This window comes from Antedon mediterranea, chromosome 1 (assembly GCF_964355755.1).
Source record: "Antedon mediterranea chromosome 1, ecAntMedi1.1, whole genome shotgun sequence".
Lineage (NCBI taxonomy): Eukaryota > Metazoa > Echinodermata > Crinoidea > Comatulida > Antedonidae > Antedon > Antedon mediterranea.
In genome coordinates this window covers 30,935,673-30,952,056 of record NC_092670.1, presented here as the reverse complement: position 1 = coordinate 30,952,056, position 16,384 = coordinate 30,935,673, and the positions used below count along the sequence as shown (strand labels likewise).

General features: G+C 39.1%; 2 protein-coding genes across 2 annotated transcripts in view; both read left to right on the top strand.

Moving 5' to 3' along the window:
- Positions 1 to 7,184, top strand: part of LOC140043982 (uncharacterized) — a 21,352-nt gene extending 14,168 nt beyond the window's left edge. The window contains exons 31-37 of the mRNA XM_072088468.1: positions 26 to 306; positions 819 to 972; positions 1,228 to 1,332; positions 1,699 to 1,970; positions 2,317 to 2,464; positions 2,671 to 6,954; positions 7,078 to 7,184. Coding sequence (XP_071944569.1) covers positions 26 to 306; positions 819 to 972; positions 1,228 to 1,332; positions 1,699 to 1,970; positions 2,317 to 2,464; positions 2,671 to 6,954; positions 7,078 to 7,184 — 5,351 coding nt within the window. The remainder of the gene's footprint in view (positions 1 to 25; positions 307 to 818; positions 973 to 1,227; positions 1,333 to 1,698; positions 1,971 to 2,316; positions 2,465 to 2,670; positions 6,955 to 7,077) is intronic.
- Positions 6,229 to 16,384, top strand: LOC140043971 (uncharacterized). The gene is made up of 14 exons (XM_072088459.1): positions 6,229 to 6,954; positions 7,078 to 7,176; positions 7,602 to 9,470; positions 9,579 to 10,214; positions 10,316 to 10,951; positions 10,985 to 11,680; positions 11,782 to 12,417; positions 12,511 to 13,146; positions 13,249 to 13,884; positions 13,978 to 14,613; positions 14,716 to 15,303; positions 15,420 to 15,548; positions 16,066 to 16,215; positions 16,371 to 16,384. Exons 3-14 carry the CDS (start codon positions 7,610 to 7,612, stop codon positions 16,382 to 16,384), a joined length of 7,254 nt encoding a protein of 2,417 aa, XP_071944560.1. The 5' UTR covers positions 6,229 to 6,954; positions 7,078 to 7,176; positions 7,602 to 7,609.

Sequence of the window (16,384 nt, the reverse complement as noted above, 5' to 3'; positions counted from 1 at the left end):
AACTAAAATTGTATTTCTATTTTAGCTTGTGATAGTGTCATTGATCTTGGACCAAACAATCCACAGGAAGTAAACTTTGACTCTGAGCAAAATGAAGATGGGACATATGGCTGGAGCCCAGCAAGACCAGAGTATCCAGTTCTTCTCATTTCTTTACCAGAGGTTATGGAGATAACTGGAGTCATAATTCTTGGAGGTGGTCCAGGCTCGAATGCATATCCAGAGGAGTTCCAAATATCGTACTTGCCTCCAAATTCTGACAAATATGCTTCCATAGCATCTGATGCTAGTTCACCTCAGACGAAGGTTTGATAACAATTATCATTATATTTTAAATTCCTAGTTTATATGTATGTTATATTATTTTTGTGTTTTGGATGTATATACTTATACATAGAGCTTTTTATTGCATCTAAACAATTAATATAATCAATCATTTTTTTAATTTTTAATGAATACAATTTTAACAATATAATAATTATAACAATCAGATAGATAGATAATACAAGTGTAACTCCAAGTAAACAAACATAATTAAGAGCATGGCTCTTCCAACAGTCAACTCTCCCAATACCGGAGACCTTTGTGCTGACCTAAAATGTCTGGATTTCTGGGAAGTCTGATATTCAGAATGTGTTTTTAATGGTAAAAACGAATTTGGGACCTTTTGTACCTCAAGAAAAATCTGGTTTTGTGAGATTTTCTGGTTTTCAGAGAGTTTGATATTGAGAGGGTTGAATGTTATATATACATATTTTCAAAAGTGTTACCAAAAGCATGCAAATTATGTTAAAATATGTTTCAATTTACCAATACAGACCTTTGAAGGCAACACCAATGGCATGGACCCGATAAGCATTTCTATTCCTGAATATCTTGGAAGCATTTATACTAATGCCATTGCCTTTCAAATTTTTAATGCAAATGTTGAGATACGTCTTCGAATTCAGTTGCTTGGGTGTGATTACACAGGTATGTTAATGTCATTTCCTCAAGTAAATCATTATTGGGATATGAATTATACAGATACTACTATACATATGAATGTTTATGACAGATGAAAGGTTATATTTTCAGGAGGCGGACTGAGTGAAAAATTGTGAAAAATAATGTCTTTAACATTTTTCCTTTTTTCTGAAGTATGATTTCTCTTCTCGTATTTATTTTTTTGTTTAATATTTACAACAATGTTGCCATCTCACACTTTTATTTTGTAAATATTTTTAGTTACTACTCCAAGGATGACAACATCTCAAGCACCAACAACCATCATGTCGACTACTGTAGCTGTAACACATGGTTCCACGACACCTATGATAATTAAGACACTAGGTAAGAGATGCAGGATGAACATTCTTTCTGCTTTCCATTTGTGAATTGTAAATTCTGTTTTTCAATCCAGAAGGTTCCTTTTTATTGTTGGTGACATTACAGTGTTATAAAAGTTGGATTTTTATATACATTGTTCAATAAAATTTGGATCAATTATAAAATAGAATAATTTCTCCAATTTTATATTCATGTCGAATGGCTGTTCGTATTTGAGAACAACTCTCACCCATAGACTACCAACACCACTGTTGGATTCTGTTTTTTTTAATGTTCCTTATTGTAGTACATTCATAGCTGAATGCATATTTCAACATTTACTTCTGATTATATTGAAATCATGAAATGGCATCTTAAATTCATATACAGGTCCTTGTTCTGAGATAATAGAGCTTTCAGAAGCATCTGACCCCCGTCTTGGTTTTGTCAGTCAACCTGATCAGAATGGAATCTATGGCTGGACATCTTCTCCTGTTGAGCCCAAGTTACTCATTGATTTAGACAGCCCAGCTTTGGTAACCGCATTTAATCTAATGGGAGGTGGATCTGGTAGCAATGAATACTTGGAAGCGTTCACACTACAATACAGACGTCCAGGTCAAGTTGATTTACTAGATGTCCAAACTGCAGATGGACAAAGTGTATGTAATTTATTACCATATTCCCTTCAACTTGGGTTGAAGGGATGATAATTTTTATTTGATTGGTTTATACTAGTACAAGCTATGATCAATTTGTAATAACATAATGACTTCTTTTGCACATATTTCAGGATGAAATACTGTATGTTCAAATGATTCAAACAACACTATAAAGTTATATTATATTATATAACAATTAAATATTTCATAAAAAGTTAAAATGATGTATAAGAAGATTCTAGATTTTAAATATTTTACCCCTTTTTAGAAAAATAAAACTTAATGACAGTCCCCTAACAATGATTATCTAAGATGTAAATTACAAGTTTTTTTTTATATATAATAGGTGTTTATTGGAAATTTAGATGAATTGAATTCTGTTACCATTACATTACTCGAACCAGGCATTGAAGCCGCATCCCTGGTTATTACTCCTGTTGAAAGTAGTCTTAAGCCACGTGTACGAATTCAAGTATTGGGCTGTTACTTAGACCGTAAGTATTCATTTGATAATTTATTTTTATTAATTGTTATGAAAATTGTTTAATGGTCACAAAAAAAGTATTGCTTTGTAAAATTGATTAAATATTATTATTATCACCCAAATCAAGATTTAAATAAAATTTGATTCCCAACCAACAAATGCTTTCACATTTTAATTATTGATTTGTAAAATATATATTCATATTCAAATTTGCAGTAACAACATCGATTCCAACAACATCTCCAGCACTTGGAACAGTAACACCATTTGCTGGACAGACAACTGGAGCTGCACCAGGTACAACAACAGGAATCCCACCACTTGGCACACTAACACCCTTCCCAGAAGGACAGACAACTGGAGCTTTGCCTAGTACAAAGGCACCAGGTACAACTGCCAGAGTATCAGGATCAACAACAGGAGTTCCACCACTTGGCACAATAACACCTTTCCCAGAAGGACAAACAACTGGAGCTGTATCAAGCACAAAAGCACCAGGTACAACTGCTGGAATATCAACAACAGGAATCCCACCACTTGGCACACTAACACCCTTCCCAGAAGGCCAGACAACTGGAGCTGTCCCTAGTACAAAAGCACCAGGTACAACTGCTGGAATATCAAGATCAACAACAGGAGTTCCACCACTTGGCACACTAACACCCTTCCCAGAAGGCCAGACAACTGGAGCTGTACCTAGTACAAAGGCACCAGGTACAACGGCTGGAGTATCTGGATCAACAACAGGAGTTCCACCACTTGGCACAATAACACCTTTCCCAGAAGGACAAACAACTGGAGCTGTACCTAGTACAAAGGCCCGAAGTACAACTGCCGGACTATCTGAATCAACAACAGGCGCTCCACCACTTGGCACAATAACACCTTTCCCAGAAAGACAAACAACTGGAGCTGTACCTAGTACAAAGGCACCAGGTACAACTGCTGGAGTATCTGGATCAACAACAGGATTTCCACCACTTGGCACAATAACACCTTTCCCACAAGGACAGACAACTGGAGCTGTACCTAGTACAAAGGCACCAGGTACAACTGCTGGAGTGTCTGGATCAACAACAGGCATTCCACCACTTGGCACACTAACACCCTTCCCAGAAGGACAGACAACTGGAGCTGTACCTAGTACAAAAGCACCAGGTACAACTGCTGGAATATCAAGATCAACAACAGGAGTTCCACCACTTGGCACACTAACACCCTTCCCAGAAGGCCAGACAACTGGAGCTGTATCAAGCACAAAAGCACCAGGTACAACTGCTGGAATATCAACATCAGGAATCCCACCACTTGGCACACTAACACCCTTCCCAGAAGGCCAGACAACTGGAGCTGTCCCTAGTACAAAAGCACCAGGTACAACTGTCAGGGTATCTGAGTCAACAACAGGCGTTCCACCACTTGGCACAATAACACCTTTCCCAGAAAGACAGACAACTGGAGCTGTACCTAGTACAAAGGCACCAGGTACAACTGCTGGAGTATCTGGATCAACAACAGGAGTTCCACCACTTGGTACAATAACACCTTTCCCAGAAGGACAGACAACTGGAGCTGTACCTAGTACAAAGGCCCCAAGTACCACTGCCGGACTATCTGAATCAACAACGGGAGTTCCACCACTTGGCACACTAACACCCTTCCCCGAAGGACAGACAACTGGAGCTGTACCAACCACAAAAGCACAAGGTACAACTGCCGGAGTATCTGGATCAACAACAGGCGTTCCACCACTTGGCACAATAACACCTTTCCAAGAAGGACAAACAACTGGAGCTGTATCAAGCACAACAGTACCAGGTACAACTGCTGGAATATCTAGATCAACAACAGGCATTCCACCACTTGGCACAATAACACCTTTCCCAGAAAGACAGACAACTGGAGCTGTACCTAGTACAAAGGCACCAGGTACAACTGCTGGAGTATCTGGATCAACAACAGGAGTTCCAACACTTGGTACAATAACACCTTTCCCAGAAGGACAGACAACTGGAGCTGTACCTGGTACAAAGGCACCAGGTACAACTGCTGGAGTGTCTGGATCAACAACAGGCATTCCACCACTTGGCACACTAACACCCTTACCAGGACAGACAACTGGAGCTGTACCTAGTACAAAGGCCCCAAGTACAACTGCCAGACTATCTGAATCAACAACGGGAGTTCCACCACTTGGCACACTAACACCCTTCCCAGAAGGACAGACAACTGGAGCTGTACCAACCACAAAAGCACAAGGTACAACTGCCGGAGTATCTGGATCAACAACAGGCGTTCCACCACTTGGCACAATAACACCTTTCCCAGAAGGACAAACAACTGGAACTGCATCAAGCACAAAAGCACCAGGTACAACTGTCAGGGTATCTGTTCCACCACTTGGCACAATAACACCTTTCCCAGAAAGACAAACAACTGGAGCTGTACCTAGTACAAATGCACCAGGTACAACTGCTGGAGTATCTGGATCAACAACAGGAGTTCCACCACTTGGCACAATAACACCTTTCCAAGAAGGACAGACAACTGGAGCTGTATCAAGCACAAAGACCCGAAGTACAACTGCCGGACTATCTGGATCAACAACGGGAGTTCCAACACTTGGCACACTAACACCCTTCACAGAAGGACAGACAACTGGAGCTGTACCAAGCACAAAAGCACCAGGTACAACTGCCGGACTATCTGGATCAACAACGGGAGTTCCAACACTTGGCACACTAACACCCTTCCCAGAAGGACAGACAACTGGAGCTGTACCAAGCACAAAAGCACCAGGTACAACTGCTGGAATATCTAGATCAACAACAGGCGTTCCACCACTTGGCACAATAACACCTTTCCCAGAAAGACAAACAACTGGAGTTGTATCAAGTACAAAAGAACCAGGGACAACTGCTGGAGTATCTGGATCAACAACAGGAGTTCCACCACTTGGCACAATAACACCATTCCCAGAAGGACAGACAACTGGAGCTGTACCTAGTACAAAGGCCCCAAGTACAACTGTCGGAGTATCTGGATCAACAACAGGTGTTCCACCACTTGGCACACTAACACCCTTCCCAGAAGGACAGACAACTGGAGCTGTACCAAGCACAAAAGCACCAGGTACAACTACTGGAGTGTCTGGATCAACAACTGGCATTCCACCACTTGGCACAATAACACCCTTCCCAGAAGGACAGACAACTGGAGCTGTACCTAGTACAAAGGCCCGAAGTACAACTGCCGGAGTATCCAGATCAACAACAGGAGTTCCACCACTTGGCACACCAACACCCTTCCCAGAAGGACAGACAACTGGAGCTGTACCAAGCACAAAAGCACCAGGTACAACTGCCGAAGTATCTGGATCAACCACAGGCGTTCCACCACTTGGCACAATAACACCTTTCCCAGAAGGAAAAACAACTGGAGCTGTATCAAGCACAAAAGCACCAGGTACAACTGCTGTAATATCTAGATCAACAACAGGCGTTCTACCACTTGGCACAATAACACCTTTCCCAGAAGGACAAACAACTGGAGCTGTATCAAGTACAAAAGAACCAGGGACAACTGCTGGAGTATCTGGATCAACAACAGGAGTTCCACCACTTGGCACAATAACACCATTCCCAGAAGGACAGACAACTGGAGCTGTACCTAGTACAAAGGCCCCAAGTACAACTGCCAGAGTATCTGGATCAACAACTGGTGTTCCACCACTTGGCACACTAACACCCTTCCCAGAAGGACAGACAACTGGAGCTGTACCAAGCACAAAAGCACCAGGTACAACTACTGGAGTGTCTGGATCAACAACTGGCATTCCACCACTTGGCACAATAACACCCTTCCCAGAAGGACAGACAACTGGAGCTGTACCTAGTACAAAGGCCCGAAGTACAACTGCCGGAGTATCCAGATCAACAACAGGAGTTCCACCACTTGGCACACTAACACCCTTCCCAGAAGGACAGACAACTGGAGCTGTACCAAGCACAAAAGCACCAGGTACAACTGCCGAATTATCTGGATCAACCACAGGCGTTCCACCACTTGGCACAATAACACCTTTCCCAGAAGGAAAAACAACTGGAGCTGTATCAAGCACAAAAGCACCAGGTACAACTGCTGTAATATCTAGATCAACAACAGGCGTTCCACCACTTGGCACAATAACACCTTTCCCAGAAGGACAAACAACTGGAGCTGTATCAAGTACAAAAGAACCAGGTACAACTGCCGGAGTATCTGGATCAACAACAGGTGTTCCACCACTTGGCACAATAACACCTTTCCCAGAAAGACAAACAACTGGAGTTGTATCAAGCACAAAAGCACTAGGTACAACTGCTGGAATATCTAGATCAACAACAGGAGTTCCACCACTGGGCACACTAACACCCTTCCCAGAAGGACAAACAACTAGAACTGTGCCAAGCACAAAAGTACCAGCTACAACTTCTAGCGTATCAACCACTAGAGAACAAGGTAATTAGCCTTATGGCAAATGCCATTTTAAAAGATTGAATGGACAAATTGTCAATAATGATGTGTCTTAAAATAGATAAAGGCTATATTAATTGTTACCTTTTTTCTTTTTTTTTATTTTAGATTTGACAACTAGCATTTTGTCAGGAGAACGTACTACTTTGCCAGCTAAGACGTTCAAACCACCAACCACAATAGAAAGTTATCAAACTACAACTAAAGGTAATTAAGATCCAGTTTTCTAACAATTGAAAGCTCTCAAATAATTTATTACCATGTAAAATGTATTCTACAATGCTTTCTGCAAACCAGAATTAGCCTATTGTTGTGAGAGTTTAGTTTAGTATTGAAACAGTAAAGATGTAAAGACATTCATCTTCCCCACATGTTCCCCAACCCATATTAAATATAACTTTAAAATAAATCCAATTCATGTATGGAATAATTTGAATTTTATTAGTTTAATTTTATTTACAAAAAATGTTAGTCAAATGATAAAATAAACAACTTTTTTTCATTTCTAGTTCATCCATTAAAAACACTGTGTAAAATAGACTTTTGTTTGCTAAATATTCCCTTAAAAATCTCAATATTTTCTTATATCTAAAATTACTATTCAATATGTTTTATCATGTCAATATTTCTAGTTTGTTACATGGATTTGGATCAAGTTGAACAGTTGGCTACAACCAGAACAACTTCTGATAATGTAGAAAATTCAGATAGTACCAAACTTGACAGCAATCAACCATGGTATCCAAGTGGACTTGCTGAAGAACCAAATCCTTACGTAGATATTTCGTTTGATGAGTCAGTCAGTGTGAAAGCAATTCATATACAAGGACATAATCAAAATTCTGTATCTAGACTTAAATTGTATTACAAAGAGGCTAATTCAAACACAATGTCTTTATGGAATAATTTAATAACAGTTCCAGATCAGATTGATAATTCTAGTCCGTTAACACTTACACTTCCTGACGAATTCCCTGTAATACATTTTATGAGGGTTAAAATTGATTCATATGATGGTGTACCAACATTAAGAATTGGTTTGTTTGGCTGCGTACAAAAGATTACAACAGTGCAACCAACAGTGAAAGTATCTACTACTGCAACAGCACAAAGTACTACTGTAATACCATTGGCTTCAACTACAACAGGATCGGTATCAGTTCCATTAACTACACCTCTGCAGCCAATATCCACTACTGCAGCAGCACCAAGTACTAGAGGACCAGCCACTACTACAGAAAAAGTTATGACAACAGGACCAATATCAGTTGCATCAACTACACCTATGGAACATGTATCTACTACAGCGGTTGCACCAAGTACACAAGGACCAGCTGCTACTACTACAGAAAAAGTACAGACAACAGGGCAAGTCTCAGTTGCATCAACTACACTTCTGCAGCCAATAACCACTACTGCAGCAGCACCAAGTACGAGAGGACCAGCCACTACTACAGAAAATAGTCAGACAACAGGATCAGTATCAGTTGCATCAACTACACCTATGCAGCCAATAACCACTATTGCAGCAGCACCAAGTAGTAGAGGACCAGCCACTACTACAGAAAAAGTTCTGACAACAGGACCATTATCAGTTGCATCAACTACACCTATGCAACATGTATCTACTACAGCGGTTGCACCAAGTACACAAGGACCAGCTGCTACAACTACAGAAAAAGTACAGACAACAGGGCTAGTCTCAGGTGCATCAACTACACCTCTGCAGCCAATAACCACTACTGCAGCAGCACCAAGTACGAGAAGACCAGCTACTACTACAGGAAAAGTTCAGACAACAGGACCAGTATCAGTTGCATCAACTACACCTCTGCAGCATGTATCTACTACAGAAGTAGCACCAAGTACAAGAGGACCAGCCACTACCACAGAAAAAGGCCTGACAACAGGACCAGTATTAGTTGAGTCAACTACACCTCTGCAACATGTATCTACTACAGCGGTTGCACCAAGTACACAAGGACCAGCTGCTACTACTACAGAAAAAGTACAGACAACAGGGCAAGTCTTGGTTGCATCAACTACACCTCTGCAGCCAATAAGCACCACTGCAGCAGCACCAAGTACGAGAGGACCAGCTACTACTACAGAAAATGGTCAGACAACTGGACCAGTATCAGTTGAATCAACTACACCTATGCAGCTAAAAACCACTATTGCTGCAGCACCAACTACAAGAGGACCAGCTGCTACTACTGCAGGAAAAGTTCTGACAACAAGACCACGACCATTTACTTCAACTACACCTCTGCACTTTTTAACTACTACAGTAGCATCAGTAAGTACTAGCAAACCAGCTACTACTCCAGAATCAGTATCCGTTCCATCAACGACACTGCTGCAACCAATAACGACCACTGCAGCAGCACCCACTACTAAAGGACCAGTTACTACTACAGGAAAAGTTCAGACAACTGAACCAGTACCAATTACAGCTGAACTGACAACAACACCTAGAGTTGTGATGACAACTGGCCCAGGTAATCAACAGTTTCTAATAAAATGTAATTTTGAATTATGTATTGTTTTTTGTTCAATAAATATAATGTATGAATTAAATATTGTATATCATTTTTTTATCTGATTAGTATGTGAAATGAACTTGGATGAGGTTGAAGAGTTACAAACTACCAGAAGTACTTCTGACGAAGTAGAAAATCCAGACAGTACCAAGATTGACAATGATAACCCATGGTATCCAAATAATCTAGAAGAAGATGCAAAACCTTATGTAGATATTGCATTCAGTGTACCTGTAAGCGTAACTGCTCTTCAGATTCAAGGAGATGGTGACAATTCGGTGTCCACACTGAGATTGTACTATAAAGAACCTAATTCTAAACAGCTGACATCGTGGAATAAATTAATCATTGTTCAAGACCAACCCGATAACTCAGTTTTGCTGAATGCTAATCTTCCTGAAGATTTTCCAGCCATTGAGCTTCTACGAGTTGAAATGTATAAATATGAAGATACTAACCCAACACTAAGAATTGGAGTTTTTGGATGTTTACATGAAGTAACAACAGCTTTTCCAGCTGAATCTACAACCGTTTCGGTAATATCTACAACTTCTGCAGCACCAGTTACTACTGAGTTAGAAGCACCAACAACTTCTCCACTTGGAACTATGACTCCATTTTCTAAAAAGTCAACCACTGCACCAGCTCCAATTACAAAGAGACCAATAACTACACCAAAAGTACAAATGACAACTGGCCCAGGTAATTTAAAATTCTTTTAATTATATTATTGAAGCTGAAAGGGGGTGCCAACACATTTTTACCATCTGACATGATTTTTACTGTTTTATTAACATTTTCAGTATGTAAAATGAACTTGGATGATATTGAACAACTGACAACCACCAGAAGTACTTCTGACAATGTAAACAACCCAGACAGTACCAAACTCAACAGCGAGGAACCATGGTATCCAAGTAATCTACAGGAAGAACCCAAACCATTTGTAGATATTGAGTTTGAAACACCTGTCAGTGTTAGAGCCCTTCAAGTACAAGGAAACGGTCCTGATGCTGTAACAACTATGCAATTATTCTACAAAGAACCCAATGATTTAGTACTAACTAGATGGGAAAAAGTGTTAACAGTTCCATACTTTGAGGATAATTCAATACCAGTGGCATTTGAACTTCCAGAAGACTTCCCTGTTGTTAAAGCAATTAGAGTCCAGATTTCTTTGTATGATGATTCTGTGCCAACATTACGAGTTGGAGTATTTGGATGTTTACATGACGTGACAACAGCTTCACCAGCTGAATCTACAACCGTTTCAGTAATTTCTACAATTTCTGAGGCACCAGGTACCACTGAGTCAGAAGCACCAACAACAGCTCCACTTGGAACCATAACTCCATTTTCTAAAAAATCAACCACTGCACCTGCTCCAACTACAAAGAGACCAATAACTACACCAGAAGTACACATGACAACTGGTCTAGGTAATTTAACATTTTAAAATCATATCATTGAAGTGGCAAAGGTGTGCAAAGATACGTCTGACATGATTTTTACTGTTTTGTTTATTTTTTCAGTATGTGAAATGAATTTGGATGAGGTTGAAGAGTTAGAAACTACCAGAAGTACTTCTGACGAGGTAGCAAATCCAGACAGTACCAAGATTGACAATGATAACCCATGGTATCCAAATAATCTAGAAGAAGATACAAAACCTTATGTAGATATTGCATTCAGTGTACCTGTAAGCGTAACTGCTCTTCAGATTCAAGGAGATGGTGACAATTCGGTTTCCACACTGAGATTGTACTATAAAGAACCTAATTCTAAACAGCTGACATCATGGAATAAATTAATCATTGTTCAAGACCAACCCGATAACTCAGTTTTGCTGAATGCTCTTCTTCCTGAAGATTTTCCAGCTATTGAGCTTCTACGAGTTGAAATGTATAAATATGAAGATACTAACCCAACACTAAGAATCGGAGTTTTTGGATGTTTACATGAAGTAACAACAGCTTTACCAGCTGAATCTACAACCGTTTCGGTAATATCTACAACTTCTGCAGCACCAGTTACTACTGAGTCAGAAGCACCAACAACTTCTCCACTTGGAACTATGACTCCATTTTCTAAAAAGTCAACCACTGCACCAGCTCCAATTACAAAGAGACCAATAACTACACCAAAAGTACAAATGACAACTGGCCCAGGTAATTTAAAATTCTTTTAATTATATTATTGAAGCTGAAAGGTGGTGCCAACACATTTTTACCATCTGACATGATTTTTACTGTTTTATTAAAATTTTCAGTATGTAAAATGAACTTGGATGAGGTTGAACAACTGACAACCACCAGAAGTACTTCTGACAATGTAAACAACCCAGACAGTACCAAACTCAACAGTGAGGAACCATGGTATCCAAGTAATCTACAGGAAGAACCCCAACCATTTGTAGATATTGAGTTTGAAACACCTGTCAGTGTTAGAGCCCTTCAAGTACAAGGAAACGGTCCTGATACTGTAACAACTATGCAATTATTCTACAAAGAACCCAATGATTTAGTACTGACTAGATGGGAAAAAGTATTAACAGTTCCATACTTTGAGGATAATTCAATACCAGTGGCATTTGAACTTCCAGAAGACTTCCCTGTTGTTAAAGCAATTAGAGTCCAGATTTCTTTGTATGATGATTCTGTGCCAACATTACGAGTTGGAGTATTTGGATGTTTACATGACGTGACAACAGCTTCACCAGCTGAATCTACAACCGTTTCAGTAATTTCTACAATTTCTGAGGCACCAGGTACCACTGAGTCAGAAGCACCAACAACAGCTCCACTTGGAACCATAACTCCATTTTCTAAAAAATCAACCACTGCACCTGCTCCAACTACAAAGAGACTAATAACTACACCAGAAGTACACATGACAACTGGTCTAGGTAATTTAACATTTTAAAATCATATCATTGAAGTGGCAAAGGTGTGCAAAGATACGTCTGACATGATTTTTACTGTTTTGTTTATTTTTTCAGTATGTGAAATGAACTTGGATGAGGTTGAAGAGTTAGAAACTACCAGAAGTACTTCTGACGAAGTAGCAAATCCAGACAGTACCAAGATTGACAATGATAACCCATGGTATCCAAATAATCTAGAAGAAGATACAAAACCTTATGTAGATATTGCATTCAGTGTACCTGTAAGCGTAACTGCTCTTCAGATTCAAGGAGATGGTGACAATTCGGTTTCCACACTGAGATTGTACTATAAAGAACCTAATTCTAAACAGCTGACATCGTGGAATAAATTAATCATTGTTCAAGACCAACCCGATAACTCAGTTTTGCTGAATGCTAATCTTCCTGAAGATTTTCCAGCCATTGAGCTTCTACGAGTTGAAATGTATAAATATGAAGATACTAACCCAACACTAAGAATCGGAGTTTTTGGATGTTTACATGAAGTAACAACAGCTTTACCAGCTGAATCTACAACCGTTTCGGTAATATCTACAACTTCTGCCGCACCAGTTACTACTGAGTCAGAAGCACCAACAACTGCTCCACTTGGAACTGTTACTCCATTTTCTAAAAAGTCAACCACTGCACCAGCTCCAAGTACAAAGAGACCAATAACTACACCAAAAGTACAAATGACAACTGGCCCAGGTAATTTAAAATTCTTTTAATTATATTATTGAAGCTGAAAGGTGGTGCAAACAAATTTTTACCATCTGACATGATTTTTACTGTTTTATTTTTAATTTTCAGTATGTAAAATGAACTTGGATGAGGTTGAACAACTGACAACCACCAGAAGCACTTCTGACAATGTAAACAACCCAGACAGTACCAAACTCAACAGCGAGGAACCATGGTATCCAAGTAATCTTCAGGAAGAACCCAAACCATTTTTAGATATTGAGTTTGAAACACCTGTCAGTGTTAGAGCCCTTCAAGTACAAGGAAACGGTCCTGATACTGTAACAACTATGCAATTATTCTACAAAGAACCCAATGATTTAGTACTGACTAGATGGGAAAAAGTGTTAACAGTTCCATACTTTGAGGATAATTCAATACCAGTGGCATTTGAACTTCCAGAAGACTTCCCTGTTGTTAAAGCAATTAGAGTCCAGATTTCTTCGTATGATGATTCTGTGCCAACATTACGAGTTGGAGTATTTGGATGTTTACATGACGTGACAACAGCTTCACCAGCTGAATCTACAACCGTTTCAGTAATTTCTACAATTTCTGAGGCACCAGGTACCACTGAGTCAGAAGCACCAACAACAGCTCCACTTGGAACCATAACTCCATTTTCTAAAAAATCAACCACTGCACCTGCTCCAACTACAAAGAGACCAATAACTACACCAGAAGTACACATGACAACTGGTCTAGGTAATTTAACATTTTAAAATCATATCATTGAAGTGGCAAAGGTGTGCAAAGATACGTCTGACATGATTTTTACTGTTTTGTTTATTTTTTCAGTATGTGAAATGAACTTGGATGAGGTTGAAGAGTTAAAAACTACCAGAAGTACTTCTGACGAAGTAGCAAATCCAGACAGTACCAAGATTGACAATGATAACCCATGGTATCCAAATAATCTAGAAGAAGATACAAAACCTTATGTAGATATTGCATTCAGTGTACCTGTAAGCGTAACTGCTCTTCAGATTCAAGGAGATGGTGACAATTCGGTTTCCACACTGAGATTGTACTATAAAGAACCTAATTCTAAACAGCTGACATCGTGGAATAAATTAATCATTGTTCAAGACCAACCCGATAACTCAGTTTTGCTGAATGCTAATCTTCCTGAAGATTTTCCAGCCATTGAGCTTCTACGAGTTGAAATGTATAAATATGAAGATACTAACCCAACACTAAGAATCGGAGTTTTTGGATGTTTACATGAAGTAACAACAGCTTTACCAGCTGAATCTACAACCGTTTCGGTAATATCTACAACTTCTGCCGCACCAGTTACTACTGAGTCAGAAGCACCAACAACTGCTCCACTTGGAACTATTACTCCATTTTCTAAAAAGTCAACCACTGCACCAGCTCCAAGTACAAAGAGACCAATAACTACACCAAAAGTACAAATGACAACTGGCCCAGGTAATTTAAAATTCTTTTAATTATATTATTGAAGCTGAAAGGTGGTGCAAACAAATTTTTACCATCTGACATGATTTTTACTGTTTTATTTTTAATTTTCAGTATGTAAAATGAACTTGGATGAGGTTGAACAACTGACAACCACCAGAAGCACTTCTGACAATGTAAACAACCCAGACAGTACCAAACTCAACAGCGAGGAACCATGGTATCCAAGTAATCTACAGGAAGAACCCAAACCATTTGTAGATATTGAGTTTGAAACACCTGTCAGTGTTAGAGCCCTTCAAGTACAAGGAAACGGTCCTGATACTGTAACAACTATGCAATTATTCTACAAAGAACCCAATGATTTAGTACTGACTAGATGGGAAAAAGTGTTAACGGTTCCATACTTTGAGGATAATATAATACCAGTGGCATTTGACCTTCCAGAAGACTTCCCTGTTGTTGAAGCAATTAGAGTCCAGATTTCTTCGTATGATGATTCTGTGCCAACATTACGAGTTGGAGTATTTGGATGTTTACATGATGTCACAACAGTATTGCCCACAGAAGCTACAACATCAGTAATATCTGCAGCACCAGGAACAACAGCAGTGCTTGCAACGACAACTCTGTCTCAAAAAGCAACAACTACTAGTTCAAGGCCAGCAACTACTCTACAACCTGTGATTACAACTAGTTCAGGTAATAAAACATTTGTGTCATATTGAAATATTCAATCAATTTTGATCATTTTTAAAATATTAATATTTGTATTGAATGTTTTATCCTCATGAACTGATATTTGTTCAAACTTACAGAGATTAAAACCACAATAGGACAAGTTGGAACATCGTCCCCTCAACAGTCTACTACTGCAGCAGCTCCAAGTACTAAAGGGCCTGGAGTTCCCTCAACAACATTATCGGTTTTAGCAACTACAGAACAAGGTGAACAGATAAATATTAATGTATTTTCTATTAGTCTGAGAGTGCTTTGAAGTTTGTGGCAATGTAGCATAGAGTGTTCACTTGACCGATTTGATTGCCGCAACCAGGTTTCCCACAAATCTGATTTTCACCTTTCACAGCCATCTTGATTTTCTCAGTTTCAATCTTATGGATTTGATAGCTGCATGTACTCTTTCACACCACCTATCACATTCTTCAAGGTACCCACAATGCTGTCTTGGGTCATTCCCACTTGCTCTGGATTCTAATTATTCAGGAAATGTTGGAGCCAAAATCCGTATAATGTACATGTGTGGAAATGTGATATGGTAGTCTATTTAAAAGTTTGTGTTGTTAAAGGGAAGATAAATGGAAAATTGTTTTTTTATACAGTAAATAAAATACAGTATATAATAAGCTAGTATGAGTAATAATACATGAATATTTGTGTACTTGTATGTGATCCACTTTAGTTATTGTTATTTATAGAATACTTGACAATGTTTTTTGTTTACAGAAATTCAAACCACAATAGGATCTACAACAGAAGCAGTGCCAGTTGGAACCTCTACTGCATTACCTCAACAGTCTACCACTGCTTCAGCAAGTACTAAAGGACCTGGAGTTCCTTCAACTACACTATCCATTTTGCCTACTACAAAACTTGGTAAAACTAAATTTTGTGTATATTTATATTACAAGTATTCCCAACTTTCATAAATAGTGCAAATTGATCATACAGATGTGTAATGCAGTCTAATACCCTGCTTAAACTACAGAAATGTGTTACAGCTTTTTATTACATGTTATAATTTGTAACAGTTGTAATCTTCTAA